General features: G+C 33.1%; 2 protein-coding genes across 4 annotated transcripts; both read right to left on the bottom strand.

The window, feature by feature from the left end:
- Nucleotides 1–16: 16 nt before the first annotated feature.
- LOC107930362 (vacuolar protein sorting-associated protein 54, chloroplastic) lies at nucleotides 17–10,423 on the bottom strand. Of its 2 annotated transcripts, none has more exons than XM_041102627.1 (18): nucleotides 9,293–10,423; nucleotides 9,087–9,149; nucleotides 8,625–8,704; nucleotides 8,385–8,502; nucleotides 7,769–7,843; nucleotides 6,618–6,771; nucleotides 6,352–6,440; nucleotides 5,096–5,352; nucleotides 4,212–4,383; nucleotides 4,043–4,126; nucleotides 3,580–3,956; nucleotides 3,163–3,316; nucleotides 2,828–2,909; nucleotides 2,221–2,300; nucleotides 1,804–1,965; nucleotides 1,467–1,534; nucleotides 970–1,050; nucleotides 17–877 (listed from the first exon to the last, which is right to left on the bottom strand). In XM_041102627.1, exons 1-18 carry the CDS (start codon nucleotides 10,034–10,036, stop codon nucleotides 742–744), a joined length of 2,976 nt encoding a protein of 991 aa, XP_040958561.1. In that variant the 5' UTR covers nucleotides 10,037–10,423; the 3' UTR covers nucleotides 17–741. The 2 variants fall into 2 exon arrangements, with proteins under 2 accessions (XP_040958561.1, XP_016717481.2); XM_016861992.2 differs by having other exon boundaries at nucleotides 7,769–7,846; nucleotides 9,293–10,333.
- A 1,331-nt stretch (nucleotides 10,424–11,754) lies between these two features.
- LOC107930402 (WPP domain-associated protein) lies at nucleotides 11,755–20,490 on the bottom strand. Of its 2 annotated transcripts, none has more exons than XM_016862059.2 (6): nucleotides 20,141–20,490; nucleotides 14,818–17,171; nucleotides 13,789–13,915; nucleotides 13,078–13,179; nucleotides 12,738–12,815; nucleotides 11,755–12,108 (listed from the first exon to the last, which is right to left on the bottom strand). In XM_016862059.2, the coding sequence occupies exons 2-5, from the start codon at nucleotides 17,160–17,162 to the stop codon at nucleotides 12,768–12,770; spliced, it is 2,622 nt and encodes an 873-aa protein (XP_016717548.2). In that variant the 5' UTR covers nucleotides 17,163–17,171; nucleotides 20,141–20,490; the 3' UTR covers nucleotides 11,755–12,108; nucleotides 12,738–12,767. The 2 variants fall into 2 exon arrangements, with proteins under 2 accessions (XP_016717548.2, XP_016717547.2); XM_016862058.2 differs by having other exon boundaries at nucleotides 17,654–20,486.
- Nucleotides 20,491–20,942: the final 452 nt, after the last annotated feature.

Genomic DNA, 20,942 nt, shown 5'->3' with positions numbered 1-20,942 from the left:
AGAATAAAGGCAAATATAACAATCAAATACCTTTAGCAAATTTTTATTCATATAACCTAATAACATGATTAATGAATGGCTAATAATAACCAGAAATTACGCTTTCACAATACAAAGTTTTGACCAAACTTGCAATAAACATATACAAAATGAAACTTTGTTTTTTTCAAAGATTGAACATCTAATCCATGGAAATTAGGTGACAAAACAAACCAACGGACAAAAAAAAAGAAACTCGAACTCGAAACTTAAGAACCTCAAGAGAAGGTATTCTGAATGAATACACTAGGATTAAGGATTACTACAGCAGCTGACACAAACAATTATCACGGATTTCCTCATTTGTCTTCGTTACTCAAAATTGAAAATGAGGTCTCAATGACGATCGAGGCCGACCCGGGTTGATGATAATAGATGAAGATTCCAAATATTACACCCAATATCTCTATGACCAAGATCAACCCAATGGTGAAGGGTTCAAAGATCAATGACAATAGGTAGAGAAACAAGATTGTGGTTCTCAAATGTAGGTTTATAATATCTCGATTTTCTAACTTAAAAAACATTTCAACAATTGAATCTAGGGGGTACCGAAGAAATAGAATAGATTCATAGATTCCTTACCTTGAGTCATTTCTACAAAAGCAATTTGCATAGGCTGAGGATTGGTTTCTGATAAAAATCCTTTCAAGTGTTTCCTTCAAATGTGGATATCTCTATTACTGTACAAAACAATAATTCTCAACTGGCTTCGGCCCCGAACCTTTGTGCTAAGAACTCATCCAGTTGCCCCCAGTTTGGGGTAGCAGAGTTATTCGAATTATCAGAAGGCAATGATCGAATGCATCCAAGAATGTGTGTAACATCGCGGTACAGTCTATCATTAAAAGAATAAACCATTATATAGAAAAAAAACAAAGAAAAGGTCTTACTCGAATTCATATTGAAATCTGAAAAACAGTACAATACCTATCTTTTGCCTGGGGAGTGCTGATCTCTAAGCGTGAAAATGCATCTGAAATTTGTGAATGGAAGATTACAACAACTTGCCTGAAAAGCAGAGGTTAAGTTATTTAAAGGAACAATTCTATTTCATCAATTAACCATTTACTTCCATTATCAATAAAGAAGATAAAAACCGGTGTTGCTTGATACAAATATTACATTCTTTTCCGCGTGTGGTCATGTAGTAATGTACGATTTTATTACCAGCTTGTACCATGAAGGGAAATCTAACATTCAATATGCAACTAGGAATATAAATAAATCTATGGGTGCCTTCCAAAATTCCCAAAAACTTTGTATTTTTCAAAGACACCCTCTTGATTCAAAGAATATTTGAACATTTCTCCAAACAGTTTTCAAAGTAGTATGTGATAGTGGTTATAATTGTAAGATGATTTTATCATGCATAATGATGAAACAGACCATCCAGTGACTAAATTAGGAGTTGAATTTTGCCTCACCTGAAAATTGCTTGAACGTCTACTTCATGCAATGTACGAGATAAAACTCGTTGGAGGAACCCAACTTCCTGAAAAATGAATTGAACAGCCAATCAAAATCAATTCATCCATTGCAGTTCAGGTCAAATGTACAAAACAAGTGAACCAGTTACGCTGGGGAAAAAAAAACCTAATGGCATAATTCGGGTTTTCTTTTACCAATCCGACATGTGTAATTTTTGCAAGACTAACTAATAAAGTGCTTTTTCTAAACTGAATCCACCACAGACAAAAACGAAAAAGGAATTAAACAAGGTAAGAACCCCTTGAGTCAAATTGAGCAAAATGACGTAGTTACCTTAGTGAGAGACCTAGCAAATTGACTGGGCTGTGGGTCAGCTTCTTCTGGTCTATTCCAGCTCTCAACAATCTGGGGTAGTCCACGCAGATGAACCAACAACCTCTCTCTCATTATCTGAACAAGCTTTGTATGAATTTCATCCCGGTGAACCTTATAATCCTGAATTTTGAAAAAATAAAGTCAATCATTTATCAAAAAATGTGTTCCAAGTGGCAAGTAAAAGGCAAATTGTATATGTAGCACTGAATACTTGTCAGTAAATTTAAATTCATCCACAAGCAATCAATAGAAAACAAAATGCCACAAATGCTGTCAAATAAAATAAAATAGAATACACATAAACAAAGGATAAAAAAAAAAGAAAAATAAAGAGGTGTAACATAATAAAATGAATATAGTGATGAAGCCTTATACCTGGGCAACTCGATCAAACTCTGACAGCAAAAGTGACTTTCGAGGTTCAGGAACTTTGAGGAACAGGATTTGCCTCAATTCTTAGACCACAAACAAAGCAGATGTCAATTATTTGGCAACATTAATAATTGGCACAGAATATAATAGACTAAGCATACGATAAACAAGGAAATATGAAACTAACATAAAAAGAACGCGTTTGGGATAAACAAGAAACAAAAGCAGTACATATTTGAAAAGAATGGGATGTCAGAACCCTAACTATAACAGGCAAATAGCATAAATAGTCTGCAATGCTCATGAATCAACATCTGATACTCACTCAGTTATCTATGTTTCATTTGTTTCTTCAAACTGGTAAATATGTTTCAGATACAAGACCATAAAGGATAGCAAAAACTGAATAAACAATGGTTACGAGGTGACTAAAAGTGAGGTAGTGCAAAACATGTTTGTAAGAGAACTTCATAGCTAAGTCACCAGACTCACTAAGAAATATTGTGCCTCAGTTTATGAATTTGATATCTAGCTAAATGTTGCCGAACAAGGATGATGCAGCTAATGCACTTGGGAAAAGTAGTGACAAATTGGTCATATCATAACCTACCAGGAATGATAGCATATATGAAACTAATGACTTGACTTGCCAAGGCCAAGTGTTTAGAAGTAATGGACTTCAAACCAGAAACCTGCAATGCCATACAATTCCAATAAAAATTTTATGACAATAATTGAGTTCATAATATATAGAGTATATTATAGACTTCTCAATATATGGTTTAAGATTTTTCTAGGCCATAACTTGGGCTCAAGAAAACATGCACAGGAAAAAGCCACATCTGATTACACTAGTCTCATCCGTAACCCTTCAGGTTTAACCAAATTATTCTCAAGTGAAACTTTAGAAAAGAAAAATATCCTAGCTACAAAACTATTTCATACCTGCATGGCTCCAGCACCTAAAACAAGTTGGCATGTTCTCGTGTTGAAAAATTTTAGAATCTCCACAACACGATGAACCACCTCCAAGGATAGTGCTGGCAGAAGATGATTCATGTCAATGTACTCTGACAGCATCTTCAGCAATATTAAGCCACTGAAAGGAACGAGAAAGGAAAATAAACAACGTCAAGACTAGTTTATCATGTAATTTTTGTCTTCTTGTTAATGAACAAGGGTATGAATGGCAGCACACGTGTAAATGCAACAAGATACAGTCAACATAAACACATAGCTAATCACAGAACAGCATGCTTGATCCTGGGAGAGATTTAGAAACCCCTACAGCTCAACTTCATAGGAAAATATTTGTGAGAATGGATAATGACAGAAGGGTTAGAAGAAAACAAGATGACTAACCAGTTAACCATGTGATAACTAACACCGCCACATTCAAGTGTTTGAGTAGCATTTTTTCCACGTTCCTTTGTATTACTGTTATTACTCTGAGATGAAGTTACTGCATCAGATTTCTTTCTCTCAATCACCTCAGCCTTCCCTTGGGCAGCATTTACCGCAGTTGTGCTACTAGAATCAGTTGGTTCATTCTGCGCCACAGAACCTACTTGTGAACCCTCATTGCTGTAGCTTTCTGTCCTATTACTTTCAGCATTATCCTTGCTTCCAGAAACTATTGCTTCAGAATCAAACAGTGAAGAAACAATAGCCTGAAATTCATCAGGAACATCTACTTCTACCCATGTCTCTTGATCAAGCACTGCTCGTATTTTTGTCATCTACAGTAGATGGTAACAGAAATTATTCAGAGTATCAACAGATCACAATGCAAAAAAACAACGGGCAATTGGGATAAGAAACTAACTCGAGATTCATGCTGGAAATCAACGAAGGATTTAGCCTGCGACTGCAGTGTTCCCCTGATGCTATATCCCAACCTTCCACCAATCTGTTAAAAGTTTGCATAAAATATCATCACAACCCCAGACAGGTTAATTGATAATTTCTTTGACTAGAAAAAAATAAATGAATACCTTCTCTGTAGAAGTTATAAACTCCTGAGTGATATTATATATGCTCAGAAAGTCTTGCAATCTTAGCTTAGGATGAAGAAGAGCACGAACGCCAAGCAGCTTTGCCCATCTTCCATGAGCAGCATCACAAGCTGCAAAGACCGCTTCAGCATTTTCTCTCAGAACATCCGCCCTACCAAGGTCCAAGATTATTATAAATAAGATAGATGTAAAAAAAATAAAAGAATAAAACTGAAAGTCTGAATTTTTATTTCACTGGTTTTATTTTATTTGAGACAAGCTAAAATGTTTGCACAATGTCATTCTGCAGCTTTTAGAAAACAGATTTTATTTCTTTTTCCAATTTTACTTTAAATTAAAACATTTTTGCACCATGTCATTCTGCAGTATTTACAACATATCTTAAGTAAAACAAGTAACAGCAAGTTGAGTTTATTTCAATTAAATTAAATTTTATGGAAACAAAGCTCAAGAAGGTTTTAAAGAAGCAAAGTAGGAATCAAGAAATTGAAAAGTTTAAAATTTCATTCAGTAAATCTATTCAAAATGGTAGTCACCAACATAATGAGTTCCATTGTAGCTAATTACACCTCAAGGCAATATATGATAGGAAACATGCAGAAAATGCCCACGACTAATTTGCCCCAGGTTAAACTGGTTTTGACTCCTTGAAAATTAGGGGTATTATGCAATAAACTGGATAACAGGCTGGTTTCCAATTCAAAAGGTTGAAATCCAACCCAATTCGGAAAACAATTAAGAAAACTTTGTAATGCTCTCTTCAAAAAAAAGGGTTACTATATCTTCCATTTACTGAAACAATATATTCTACCACAAACAATGTTAGAACAATGCAAATTAGAAACGTTAGGAGAGAGCTAAACCTAAAATTCTTTGATAAATTTGAGGGGCTTATCGCATCACTTCCTTTCCCTGGGGATGAAAGAACCTTGGATGTACTCCTTAAAGATGCACTCAGAGGAAGTGCACCACCTTGACCGTTACTCTCTTGAGAAGATTCTGCAACCATGGCACCAAGTGCAATTGCAGCAGCGACTGAATCAGCAGCATAATGACCATCAAGGTTGCACATTACCCACTCAATGGCCCTTTTCACTTCAGCTGCCCGGACTAAATGTGCCTGCATTCACTAAATGAAATGAAATCATATTACATCTTAGGCAAGTGCTGAGCAAAACTAGAAATGGTCATAAAGAGAAAACCATACCTTGCTTAACATATACTACATATTAATCAAGTATAGAGATAGATATTGCAAGCCAGTAACATGTTAACAGAAGTCATATATAAGGACCAAATCACAGTTCTCACACTAATGGCAGGCAAATAGTAACCACCCAACAAGCTTAGTTATTTTCCAGCAAGATAAACCCTTCAGTTTTACTAATCTTATTATGTTCTCATATCTTTTCTTTTTAAATATAATTTATCCACAGGCATACGATATAATCACAATTTTTCGGTCTTGTGGCCTTTAAATAACTTCGGGTTGCCAAGAACACAAGGATAACCAGATTCTAAGATTAGATGTAAACCTCAAATAGCCTTCTAGACTAACTGCTAAAAACACAAGCTGAAGCCTCTCCCAAGTTAAGTCCGCCCTACCTTTCAAATGGACAGCATTAAAGAGTAGATATATTACCATCTGCCATGAGACATATGACCTGAATTTGACACTCTACCTACTTACGCTCAACATTCAGAGACCATTCTATTTACGTAGTCAATCTCAAACCATTCCTTAGACAGCTGATTGGATAAAAGCCAAACCCGTGGCTCATCTCATTTGCCAATCAAATCAAATCACAGCAGGCCTTCACTAGAGAACAGCTAAAAGGCTAAGAAATATTAAAAATTTAGAACTTCAAATCTTATTCCAGATGCCTTAGTGGAAGTACAGAAGATTGGCTTCCAATGCTATTAATGAAGCAAAAGTCAGTTCACTCCCAAGTTTACCCTAGTCTTGATCAATTTCCTCCACAACATTAGAATTAGTTTCCAAAAACATACTTATCATATACAAGCATCTCATAACAAATGTAAGGTGCCATTAATAATGCCTTCTATACCCTTACAATTCAACAAATGCTTACTCTGGTAGTAGGCAAGTATACATTACCTGTACAATCTTGAAAATAGCAGCCAGAAGTTGGACAAAGCTTCCAGATGACAAACTCCTTAATTTGCTAGCAAGTGATAAGCCTCCACCTTAGCCATCAGACAGTTAGCATTAACAACTGGAAGAAACAGAAGAGATGCACACACAAGAAACCCACAACACTCCATAAAAAAGAGATGAAGTTTGAGAGCTCTAAAACTAAATTATTTTACACAGGCCATGTGGGAAGAAGCACATGGAAGATTTATTATACCAGTAGTTCTTACCATCTGCATCGACAGTGCGCTCTGCACCCATATCAGATTCCAGAGGTTGGCCCACCAGAACCGGAAGCAGCTCTGCAACAGCAGTCTTAATAGCAGTTTTCATATCAGCAGTAAGTGTATCACGATATGTCCTTAGGACAAATGGGAGCTTGGCCTGAAAAACAATCACCATATTACAAGATCAGTTCTTCTAAAGTGGATCCAACCTCAGATTCCACCATTTAAAGTGCAAAGTTATTGGACATGGTAAAATTAAGAAGGATAAAAAGAAACGGGGTTAATAGCTTGGATTATGCAATTGCAGGTCTGGAACAGTCATCTTCCTTCTAGAACTTTCTTGGAGGAAATTGAAGAAAATAACCTGGGTAAACCATCCAGCTGGTCATAAGTTTTCGTGCTTCTCTGTTTAGTCACCCACCTTTCAAATTTAGGTTTGGTCAGAGATAATAAATGTTATGAATTTCTCAGTCACCTAATGTTAAACACGAGAGAAACTAATTCTTGGCATTCCTCATTGCCCATTGTGATGACCAAAATGTAACTTGTGGAAGCTGATAAATAAAACAGCTTGAAAACTTTGGTGACCAACTTTTTGTTCAGCTTTACTTCATATTATTATATGCCACATGCCGCATGAGCAAAAAAAAGTGATTCAAAAAGCCAGGAAAGGGCTCTATTCGTTTCTAACCCTAAGTAAACAAGAAATGCATAACTTCTATAACATTAGTGACCAAAAATAACTTTTGAAAGTTGGGTTACCAAAACAGGAGTATAAAACTCCGGTGAACAACTGGGTAATCTACCCAAAATCATTACCGTAAGATAATATTTATAGGAGCAAATACATGTACTTGGTGAATCAGAGATATGAGAGAAAATAAATCTTCTGTCTGTAAGAGGTGGCAGTTTTCCTACATGTATATACTCCTCCCACAACCTTTACTAATGAACATTGTAACTTTTGCCTAATGTCAAGACGTTCGTGGAAGATCAAAACATTTGTGGAAGACAATCAGGGTAGCTCAACTTTCACTAATTTGAAGCTTTGCCTAATGTCAAGACATTCGTGGAAGATCGAAACACCTATGCATCAGTAGCCCACCCCAGGTTCAAAAATATAAAAGGAAAATGAAATAGGGGATATTACTCACAGTTCGAAGCAAACCAATAATAAGAGGCAGAAGACGATCTCGAAAATTGGTGGTTTCTTCCTCATCCAAGTTAACCTGCTAACATATCCATTCTAGTTACCAGTTCCAATATATAATCAAACTTACAAGCCACTGTAATAAAAATAAATAAAGAAATACATAGAAAAAGTGTGAACAGGCAACAAAAATTCAATGTGCATTTACCATCAGCAGACTGTTTGGTTCAATCAAGCAATTAATCCAATATTGTAGTCCAATTAAAGTGAAAAACATTACAGAATAAGGAATGGTCCATATTATTATTGGATTATCATCTAATATTGTAGTCCAATCAAGCAATCTAATTTACTTTATCATCTAATATGTCTAGGCCAGGTCCACCACAACTTCTCAGTGAAAAAAGTAAATTAGATGATAAAGATCCCTGCCATATTATTGGTAGTGCAAGAAGTATTGCTTAAAATATTTCACTGGCTGGACCTCCCTAGGCACTGAATTGATCACAATCAACGGAGAAAAATGAACAGGATTTATCACACACCATTGACAAATAATATAAGCAGCAAAACAAGAGTATTCCATTTTCAAACAAAGAAAAGAACATAATTAAGCTTACTCCAACATCCTCGCCATTCAAGGAAATGGATGCCCTGGCTTTTGCTTTCAACAATATAACTGAATCTTTATCCCCCTTATCATGTATTGAAGCACGCATAAATTCTGCTGAAAGAATACTGCCAAAAGGAGCACAGAATATAGATAAGATTACAAACTGATGAATCGTTTCAGAAGACGAAATTTTTGAAAAACATTTTTTATGTCATTAATGTCACCATACATTAGAAATAAATAATACCTGTTTATGGAATCTATAGAAGTGACTACGTGATCTCGAAGGTGACGAAAGCAATGTAAACCAGAAAGCTCATCCCCATCCTATGAAAAGACACAATTTCACCTTCTTTAACAGACAACCCAGAAAAAACATGAGGCAAGAATTTTTGCAAGACTATAAATATAGCTTTAAAGCTAAGAAATTACCATCAAGCTATAAAAGAAGGTAAAAAGAAAAAAGAAGTTATCATCATTGCAGCACAAAGACTTCATATCAAGTATGTACAATAGCAATGCTTTGGGCCAAAGAGTACACCAACCAACATAAGGTTACCTAATGGAAATCAAAGAACGAAAGAAGAAACTCTGGCTATGACTATGACGTGGCAATACATAACAATCCAATTCAACAACTTACAGGCAAAGGAACATAAATTTAAAAAAAAAACGCAAAGCTTTAACTCATAGATAAATGAATCTATACCAGTAAGTGTTGCAGATCATCGATAATATCCAAAGCTCCAGCACACTCTGAAGATGCAACAAGCTGCATAACCGAGAAAACTAAATCAAATTCATCTCGAAGCATTAACAAAGCAGTCTCTTCAATATAAATAATATTTTCATTTCTGTTAATTTTTAGGTGGATTAAACAAAGAAAAAGAGAAAAATGGAAATTAAAAAGCTGACCAATTTAAGAGCGGATAAGGCTTGGTTAACAGATAGAATAAGCTTCAATTTATGTTGGAGAGCCAACAAATTGGTCCTAGAGGCATTCAACTCCTGAATCTGCCTAGCAGAGTCAACCAAATCAGTGTCTACGAGCCGAATAGTTTCCTTCAAATCACGAATCCGATTGCATCCTTCCACAATCTTAACATTCAAGTCCTGCAACTGCCCTTGCGCTTCGAAGAAAGAATTGGAGCGCAACGAAATCTCCTTCACCAAATGAAGCTCCACAACATCCAAGTAATGGGACAATTTCTCCTGAAGTATAATGTTTTCAGAAACATCAGTAAAAGGGCAGGCTGCCCGGAAGGTCCCCCCATCTTCGAGCGCGAAATCTTCCTTAAAATAAAGGGCGGGAACCTCCCTTAAACAAGCTACGAGGGCTTCCCCAATGTTATCGACATCGAGAGTCTGCTCCTTGGTGGTGTGATTCCTAATATCCTCGAATCGATAATAGGAATCGGAGATGGAAGAGACGTATGATTGGAAGTCGGATCGGGTAAGGTCGCAAGCCGCTTTGGTGGACGTCAAAGGAGTGAATTCAGGCGGCGCGACCGACCACCAACCCCAAGAAGCTTCCAATTTGCCAGCATGAGGGTTGTTAAGGACCGAAGAAAGCGTTTGGCCACCCGAATCGGCGACGGAAAATGAAGAGGTCCGACCAACTGTCGATGACCTTCCCGATGGGGAAGGCTGTAGATCCATTTTCAAGATCTACAAATCATCAAACGAAATAAAAAAAAAATTGAGGGAAATGGGAAGCTTTTTTCCTTTAATTGATATATTTTTCGAATAATTAAAAAAGAAAAAGAAGAAGAAATAATGGTTACGATGGATCTAGAAGAGTGAAAAAGAATGTTTCGAAATCGAAAGAAAATGTGTTCTGTTTTCTTGAATTAAATTGCGATTTGGATCTTAAAAGAATGGGAGATTTGAAGCGCCATAGAAGAAGAAAGATCTGAATATTTTGATTTTGAGATCAGGATCGACAACGAGAAGGTGGTAGTGGGACTGGGCCTGGTCATTGAAGCAAAGCTTACCATAGAAAGCGGATGGCTGGACCGGACCCTTTACTGTATCGGGTCCTGCCCCAGATTTCTCTATCCAACCCACCATTTTCATAATTATTTTTGGTTAAAGTGCACACAGGGTCACTAAACTATGGTGAACCAATTTTAAAAAGCTACTTTAAAAAGCTACAAAACGGTCACTAAATTATTTGAAAGTTTTCATATAAATCATTCGACTATTCAAGTTAAGGCATTGGGCTGTTAACTTTTTAGAAAAAAGTTTTATTAGCGAGCTTCAAGCAATTCAACGATAGGTACGGTAGATCAATACCTATTGATGAGTAAAAGAATATACTTTAAATCTAAGTTGATTCAATAATCAGTGTCAAAGATTGGAGAAGAAAGCTATTTGAATTTTAGTTAGTAGATTTCTGATGTTCAAAGTTGTTTCATGAAGAAAAAAAAAACTAAATTGTAAAAAGAAAAAGAGAACGAGTGCTTTCAATTGGTACAAGTTGTACGAACAAATAAACTCACATAATGGCAATTTTAACAACTCAATGACTTAAATAAAAACTTTTGAATAGTTCAATTATCATTTTATAACTTTTTGAAGTTAAATGATTAAAGCATAAACTTATTAATAATTTAGTCAGTGTTGTTTGAACCGAATCAAACCGACTAGTTTGATCGGTTGGATAAAGAACCAACCGGTGTACAAGCTAAAAGAGTGGATTTAAACTGATTAAATTGAAAACTAATACAAATCGACTGAACCGACTAGAACTGGTTGAACTGGTTCTTTTTTTAAATTTTTCTAAATTTTAATTATTTTTTATCTGGACCAATTGAACCAATGACTTGCCAATTCAACCACCAGTCCATTTAAAAAAACAATTGAATTTAGTGACATTAAGTAGAGTTTACTCTTATTTGTTCTTTTTTAAGAATGGTTAAAAACTACTCCAAAATTCTTGTATTCTTCGTGCATTCAAATTTTAACATCTAACGAAATTTAATCCCTTTAACTTTTTTAGATTTAAAAAATATAAATTCAATTATCAACATAGTTAAAACTCTTTTATTAAATTCAAATTCATTAAAACATTCTTTTACATGAAAATTTAACAAAAAATATTAAATAAAATTAATGATTGGAATTAACTTTTAAGGGACAAAATTCTAATTCCAAAAATTATAATAAAAAGAGCAGATGAGTAGAGTCTATGTGTTGATGTCTTGTACCTGGTTCATCCACAATTTAAAAAACATCTGATCGCTTCATGGACACAATACAGAACTGAATCAAAATCCTTATATCGCTAATTAGTAACTTGTCAAAAATTATATAAAATAAAAAATAACTTATAACACAATTATGACACCAAAAAGAAAATTTAAAAAAAATACAAATATAAGAATTGCCAGAAAAACGTATGTAAAACTTAAACTAACTACTGTTAGAAGCAAAGAGCTAATCTGTGTGGTTCATTTTAAAAGCTAGAAACAATTCATGAGTTCATGCCAAAAGAAAGTATCATCAAAATACCTACAAATCTAAGTAAACTAGTCCCGATGATACCATCGCCACGATTCTTCTAAGTTTCTATACAGAGAGAATAACATAATCAACAGGGATAAGGGTGTATTTTTCCGGGTTCACCTGCACATAACCCTGTTCTTGATTGTATCAGCAGTGGAAAATTTTGTCCGTGCGACCATTCCTACCCTCATGCTGAATGGGGTGGAAAAAGAATTAACATTCATCTGTAAACAAAATCGACATAGATAAGTCCAGAAAATAATCATGCAAGAACTAGGTGGCATGAACATGCTGTTCCTTAAGCTTACAATAATGTAGTCCTATGCATATAAACACATTATATTTACGTTACTTGGAGTCGGTGTAGCATGTGAGTTTCGGATACGTCTATATGGATGACAGGTATATGTTCACTTTTTAAGTTTTTCCATGTACTTAAAGAAGATCTATACTAGAATTAGATGGCATGATAACGATGTTTTTTATACAATAATTATTTAGTCAAGCACATATAAAAACAATGCTACACGGAGTTGGGTGTAATTTGAGAGGTGTTGGATATAAGTATATGTCCAACAAGAATATGTTCAATTTCCAAATTTTTTTCATGTACTTGAAGGTTCCTTGGAAGATCATATCCTCATACCAATATCCAAATAATGCATCAAACACAGATACCTAAAAAAAATGAAGAGACGAACTAAGATAACATTATACAAGAGCTAATAATAAAAAGAATTCCAACTGGCTTTTGGTACGATTTTTTTTTCCTTTTTGATAAAAAAAGAGCATTTCATAAATTAAAAAATGGTTTAGGATTGCATTGGTGCATTAAGTTTATTAAAAGCACTACCTAATGAAGGATAAATCAAAGTGACTTGTTTCATTCTCCACTCAATTTTCTTCTAACCAGCTTCAGTATCTCCATAATCTGAAAGGAGCAAAACAATATATTTAGAATGTCAAATATTCGGTGCAAAGAGACAAGTATACGAAAATTACTGGAAACAGCTAATTCTAAGGAACATACACAGTAGAGAAGCAAGATTTGTAGAATCTAAATACTTTGGTTATTATCAATGCTATGTGGCTAAGAAAAGTTGCAAAGACGCATAATAATAATATTATAATAATAACTCCTTTTTAAGAAATATAATGACATTAAAGTACAGTAGAATTAAGAAACAACTTACTCCAGGATAATGCTTCAAAATTGGGGAATAATGATCAAGTGCAATGTATATTTTCTCGAGAAGGCCTAGAAGTACGTCCACCTCATCACCCAAGAGATCGACCTAAAATACAAGAGGGAAATCCAATAAATAATAACCTACCAAATAGCAAAACTCTATTATGACTGGAATGTGATACGCAAAGATCTCTACTTTAGTTCAAGTACATTAACTGCATACCACTAATACAAAAACTTAAATGGAGGTAAATTCTACATTGAATCAAAAGTCAGCATTTATGTTAATATAGGCCCAGCCATAATATCTACCCATCGGATTTTGTAAATGAAGACTTTCATGATTGAATAAGATCATGTTCTTCCTCCTCCATTTTGCATTTCTTACCTTTAACAATGTGAGATCATAAATCATATAGTCCACCCAACAGTGCACAGTCAGATAGGTGATCAAATAACAAGTAGAGCATTTGTTACTGTATCGTTACACTACCCTTTCAGTAGCCTTCTTCCTAAACTGTTGCTAATTGAAAAAGGGAGGAAATTTTCAGATAAAGAATGCCATTACTTGTACCATAGAAGACATCTCCAGCTTGGTTTTATCATTATAAAAAATGCTAGCAAAGCTTAGATATTCCTTCCAAACTTCATTTTTGGTCATATATGTATATAGCCATCTCAGAATGGAATCCTGTAAGTAAATCTTCTGACATACCTCAGTTTCAGCATTTTCAAGGTCAGAGCGTCTCCTTTCAAGACTTTGCTTATATTGCAATCCCTTTCTTTTCAATTTATTTACCATCTGAATTAGAGAACTGGATTGGGAGCTTAAACTTTCCAACCTGAAAATTGACCAGTTTGATGTTAATAAATGCAATAAAAATTCGCCCTACAAAATAGTGCAGAAACCGCTTAAGATAAAACAACCAGATGACAACTCAGTGCCAAAATATCAAACCAAACTATAACCCATAGATAATAAAAGCTGACAGGTCCATATATGAACATGAAGTTGAGCAAAAGGACACAAGGCCACACACCGATAAAAGAAGAGGAAATAGACCCGTGTGAAAGGTTTTTAAAATATCCAAATGAGCTTAACTTGATAGATATAAAATTTTTACACCAGTATCCCAACCATAGGGTCCTGAACAGGCAGATAAATAAATAAATAAAAACATTTTGCATCAAGGCAGGGATGAGATGCTTTCAGGGCTACCCCTTAGTCAATTGTGGAATTAAAAAATAGACAGATACCATAAACAAATAGCAACAAGTCATTTGTCTCAAAAGGATCTGTCAGAAAATGATAGTTCTCTTAAGTTAGTTTCAGTTAAAAGGGTTAAGCATGAGAAGGATGAACTAAATCAAACTTTCTTGACAATATTAACTAGTTTTGTGAGTATTAGCAATCTGGAAAGCAAGTCTTGAAGTAGAGACAAAGACCTTAAGCCTATTTTCCTTCACTAAGCAAGCCAAGGGCTAAGGGAAAATCCAAACCATATATTTGACATAAAAAACGGTGCATTCAACAGTTACAACCAGAATGAGAACCTAGGATAATTCATTTAGTTAGGGAGCAGACAACAGTTAAACAGCATATTTAGGGTTTATTTCCACTTTTAACCTTCTATACATTTGCAAGGGCATGTAATAGAACATAGAATATATTCTGACTCTAAAAGTAGAAAGAAGATTCACCAGTCAGTAAATAGAAAAAAGGTGGTAGCAATTGAGAAAGTACCTTAGACTACTCCTCTCCATATGTTCTGCTACTCGACTTTCAAAAGCAGCAACTCCCTTAGACAGTCCTTCCACAAGAATAATTATTGATTCCATCTGTTTTCTGTGCTCGTTTTCATTTGCTTTAACTAATGATAAAATATTATCGTTCTCTTTGGCAGCAACAAGAAGCATGCTTCTCTCACCATTACTTTCTCTCAACTCCTTCATGGCCTGGTCAAGTTTCGTTTTCAATCCACATACCTCCACTTTGTGTTGCTCAAGTTCCTCTGATGCTTGAAGGAGATTAGTTTTCAGAACACTGGATTCTTCATTGCACTTAGAAATTATCATTTGATGCTGGTTTGTCCAATCCCTTGCACTATCAAGCTCTTGAGAAGCTGCCATCAATTTCTCCTTTTCTCTTGCCAATGCAGCCGCTGTTTCATTAAGTAACTTCTCCTTTTCGTTAACTGTAGATGTCACTAGGAGCACTTGTTGCTGCAAATTTTCCTTCTCTGCAACTTCCATCTTTAGCACCCTTTCCTTCTCAATCGCATCCATACTTAAGTCATGGAGTTTCTCCCTGGCTTCTGTGAAGGCTTCTCTGAATATGATTGCACATAGCCCTTCCATAGCTAAAGATTCCAAATCAGAATCTTCAAATCCACTCTTTCTGGCATGTGACATATTGCAAGAAGCATCTTTTAATATAAGGTCATAAATTTCTTTCATGATATTGTGCTCCATCTCTGAATCTTCAGCCATGCACTTTACCTGGCTGATTGCCCTCCTGAACAAGAAATTATATACATCCCAACAAATGGTAGCTTCAATATGTGCATCCTCAACCGCGGACTCGAGGCTTTCTACCCTTCTAAGTAAGTTTTCCTCAACAAGAGACTGCTCTGAGATTTTCATTATGGCATCAGAAAGTTGTGAAGAAAGCTGGTTAACTTCCTTTTTTCTATCAAACAGTGCATCTCTCAGTTGACGATTTTCTGAAAGTAGAGATTCTAATCTGTCCTTCAAGATGCTGAGATTATCATTATTATTACTTAATAACGGAACTTTTTCATTTTCCACAAGAATCCTATCCAATTTCAGTATGACATCTGGGATCTTTTTCCTCAAGACATCAAACTCCTTATCTTTCCTAGATGGAAGAGAAGAACCCCTCTCTTTCAAGTACTCCCGCTTGAGACTAAAATATTTTTCAGTCATCTCTTGTAGTTTATAGTCATGGTTCCTCTTCATTTTTGTCATCTCAACCTTGAAAAAGTTCACCAATTCATCCTTTTTCATGTGTATTAGTTGTTGAGGATCCAAATTTTCTGGCACAGGAATTACCAACTCTCCGTCCTTGCCATTTCCTTCCCAAAGTGAAACTGATGATGAAACATGATTTCCTAGAACCTTTTGATGCAAATGATCAGTCCTTTTATCATTACTCACGTCACCATTGATCTCCAATGAACTATGAGAATGCAGCACTCCGGATTCAGGATTGGACAGTGATTTTGAAATGGCATCTAACTCCTGACGCAAGAAGGAAATCTCATTGATCTTCTCAAACCAACTTACATCTTCATTACCATACCATTGAGCATTTTGATCCCAAAGTGTTTTCTCAAGCTGTTCCTCTAAACCGCGGATGCAGATTGTTATTACCATACGTTCAACTTCTTCCTGATATTCTTGCTCCTGTTGCCATTGACAGTGTGAAACCTTGAATGAGTAAACAATATTGCCCACTTGCTCAAAAACAGATTCCAGAGTTTCACTTAAGGAATCAAGTGTTTTCTCTGCTCCAATCCGTTTCTTCAATTCGTCCTCTTGCAAAATACCACCCAATCCCACCAACTCAGAAACCGAATTAATCTTCTTAATAGAACCATGCCCTCTGATTTGGCCAATATCTATCCTGAGATTCTTAAGCTGCCCTTTAGCTGCACTTTTAAGTCTGCCAAAAGATTCTAGTATCTTGTCATGGTCAGTTAAAGCATCCGACAACCTTGAAAATGCACTTAATTTTCCAATATTCGGGTCATTGTTCTTCGTTAAAGGTCTCAAGAGTTGGTTTTCATCTGAACCAACATGGTAAGATTTTAACATTTCCTTCAACCTCACTAATTCCAACTCTTTCTGAGCAATCCTATCAGCTGCCTCTTGCTCAACAGCATTGACCATGCCCCTGATGATCGAGTCATTCACCATCCTTGAAACGACCAATCCATCCTTGATGTCTTCCACATATAAATCAAATTCATTGAGAAATTCAACATCAAGTTCTCCACTGTCTTTTATGGGATCACCAACGCTCACCGTCCCATGGACAGACTCCATTTCAGAATTCCCTCCCACCATCAAATTACACTGCAAAGAAAGGGAGAAAGTAAAGAAAAGAGAAACTACACATATTGCTTAAGATCATAATAAAATTTATAAGATTTAATTAGTTGACTAACTTTGAAAGAATTTTTTTGCTTACTTGCGGTAAACAACTTCATGAGAATTCAATTTACATCAATTTAATTAATTAAGCTCGGAAAGAAACGAACTGTAAGGTTTCAAATTCAGTTCGATTTCTTTTCAAATTTCTTAACAGGCAATCAATGACAATAAAGCTCAAAGTCAAAATTTTAGAAACAAAATTAAACCAAATTAACAATACCAGACAACTATTGAAACCCAAAATTTGAGCAAAATATTCATGAATGCTTGGCATTTTAAATAAGAACCGTAAGGATAAATTAGCAAGAAATTTACCTCGAGATTCAAAGACAAAGTCAAAAGTAGTGCAAAATCAAGAAAAATAAAAACTTGAACAAAAATTACTTTTTTAAAAAGGAACTTACAGCTGTTCTGACAGAAAATTTAACGGCGAAAATGAAAGGTTTGAGTCAAAATCTGCTGCATTAAAAATCTCAATGCTTCCTCTGTGAGTGTTTAGTGGTGATTTAGGGTTTCAAATAAAATATGAGAAAAATGAGCGAAAATGGATTTGGTGAGCGCCTGAGCGGGAGCTGAAGGGATAATATTACAATTGACCTTAGGATCAGATATATTTACATATACTGCCATTCAAGTTGATTATTCCTCTAATTTAATAAGTTAGAATAATATACATTTATAGAGGACTTTAGATAAAATGTTTGTATTTTTATTGTTGCGGTTAAAAATATTATTTTAATTATAAAAATATATAATATAATCTCTTTTTTCAATATTAAATAAACAGTGATGCAATTTCATAATCTAAATTATTCGGTCTAAGTTGGGATTTTTTATTTTTTATTTATATATTTATAGGTTATTAACTTTTTTATCTTTTTTCCTCTTAAATTTTTTATTAAAATAGAAAATGTCTGGAAACCGAATTCAGACATTATTTTAAAGGGATTTTTTATCACTATACTATAAATAAAACAAACATGATTCTTGATAATCTAAAATTAATAAGAATACGTTTTTTCTCTTAAATGTTACGCAACCTTACCATGAAGAATAGAATTTACGAGAACCTTTTAACAATGTAATGGGGCCAAGAAAAGTATAAATTTCCAATTTTCCTCGTCAATGAATATTTTAGTAAATTAATAATTAATCAATTGCTCTTTTTATAAAGTATGCATTGAAAATAGAGTAAAAAGGGATGTTTAGAATCTTAACTAGATTTAGTTATGGGTCAGATTATTTATCTAGATTTGAAAATTTATTTGTAAAGTGAGAGAGTTTTGATAAAAATATAAGTCTGAAAATATAAAACTTGTTTTCTAAACGGATCAGATTTCGACTAAGATTTTTTGTCTAATTTTTTTCTCTATTGTTACTTTGTTACTATTTTGTCGTTATTGCTTGGATATTGTTAATTTATTGGGAAACATTTATTTTAATGTTTTTAGTGTTTTTAATGTATTATTTTTTAAAATTTATTTTTATATAAAAATAATATTAAAAAATTTTAATACAAGCAAACCAGACTTAATTTAATATTTTTTATCTAGATCGTACTTTGATAAAATTTTAAACCTATTTTTTGAGTTAGACTTAATCTGAAAAATAGACCTAAATTTTTTATCTACCCCACCCATAATCAACTCTTATCCTAATCAGTGTTTAAAAAATTGTATTGAAAATCAAATCAAACACTTTCGAATAAATTATACGGCTTAGTTTTAATGTGATATGAACATTAAATATAATACATGGATTTTACTAAGAATATTCAAATATTTTTAAATAGTAATTAAAAACTTTGATTTTGTTTTTTTACTAGTTCAATCCAAATCCAACTTTTTTGTTTTTATTAGTCAATTTAATTTATATTTATTAAGAGATAAATATTAAAATTATATATAAATTTTGCAGTAATATTAAATTGATAAATGGATTTTGATTTGATGTAATTATATATATGAATTTTTTTATGGTTTAAATATATACATAAAATTTAGATTTTAATTTAATTATATGTATTTAAAGAAATAAAATATACAATATAAAAATATAAAATAATTATATATAATTTTACACTTAAACTAGATTTCATCCATAACTTTTTGAGGAATTCATGGTTTTTTTTTTTGACAATTCATGAATAATTTTAAACATTTATCATTTCTTTAATAATGATTCTCGTACTTATAAATATTATATAGTTTAATTATAATTAAATTTTGAATTTAAAGTAAAAGTAAAGGATTGAAGAGAAATAGAATGCTTTTTTGTGACCCACTGCTTTAAAATATTATGATTAGCTATTATTAATTTAATATTCACGTCCCTTTCAATTATGTAAAGTGAAGAAAAACAGAACAAATCATAATGACCGTGATTTAAGGTTGGACGATTCTTCGATAGTGTTGTTAAACACTGAATTTTTAAAATTTTATTATATGTAAATTACCCCTTAAAATTTTCAAAAATATATAACAAAAAATTGTTTTTTTATCATTAAAATTTTATGTGAAATTTTTCTAAATGATATTACAAAATTTTTTAAAAAATTAAATAACACACATGATAAATTCTTACATGGAAAAAAAAGAAAATTAATCGTATCATATATATATATAAAACAAGGTACATATCTATATTTACGTCAAGTGGTGCTCTATCAAATTTTTACATTTAATTTTCTATTTTTAATTATCCATTAAATTTGTTTTTTTAAGAAAATCATTTTTTAAATATGTTATCAAATTTTTAAATAAAAACATTTCAAATAAATTTATTTTTAAAAAGACTTTCTAATTTTACGGGATAATATAAGATATTAAGTTAAATATAATATTTTTATAATAATCAATATATAAATCACGAGTAAATATAATATTACTTACACGAGTATGATATCAATGAAGAGAAGAGGGAGAGGATGAATGTTGGTGTTCTGAATTCATGGCCGGCAATGGATAGTGATGAAGGCAACAGATGAAGCGTGGCTTTGAAATGTTTATTTTCTGGACTTTTGTACATGGGTGAGATAGAAAGAGGAGTGAATGGGTGAGACTGAGCAAGAGAAGAGAAGAATCATTATCAATTCATGACCAGCAATGGACAAAGATGAAGGCTGGTTTTGGGTTTTTTATTTTCTAGGTTTTTGTACATGGATAAGATTGAAGAAGAATGAATGGAGCAAGAGAGGAGAAAAATTGTTATCAATCCGAGAATGACAAGAAATGTTTTAGTACCCCAAAGCAAATTAGTATAGATAATATTTAAATGTTTTATATTTTTTAATATTGTTTTAATATGTTTATAAACAGATTTTTAAAATTAATTTATTAATATAAAAAATTATAAATAATTGTTTTATAAATTTTAATTTATTTCTATATTCCATTACTAAATATAATTAATTTAAATTTAAATAAAAAAATTATAATAATGTAAATAATATATTTTTAATTAAAAGATGATAATGTCATTTTACACAAATTCTCCATCTACTCCATAACATTATTCTATCTAACCAAACAACTTTGTAATGTTATTACATCTCTATTCTATTCCCATAGAATAATTATTTTATTACATTATTCAATTACAGTGAATTAAACGTGATCTCAAAAATTAAATAAGTTATTTAAGTAATTAAAAATTTAATTTTGTTGAAAATAATTATTAAATAAAATAATTATT

This window comes from Gossypium hirsutum, chromosome D10, assembly GCF_007990345.1.
Source record: "Gossypium hirsutum isolate 1008001.06 chromosome D10, Gossypium_hirsutum_v2.1, whole genome shotgun sequence".
In the NCBI taxonomy this organism is placed as follows: Eukaryota; Viridiplantae; Streptophyta; class Magnoliopsida; order Malvales; family Malvaceae; genus Gossypium; species Gossypium hirsutum.
This window is presented reverse-complemented; position numbering and strand designations above follow the sequence as displayed.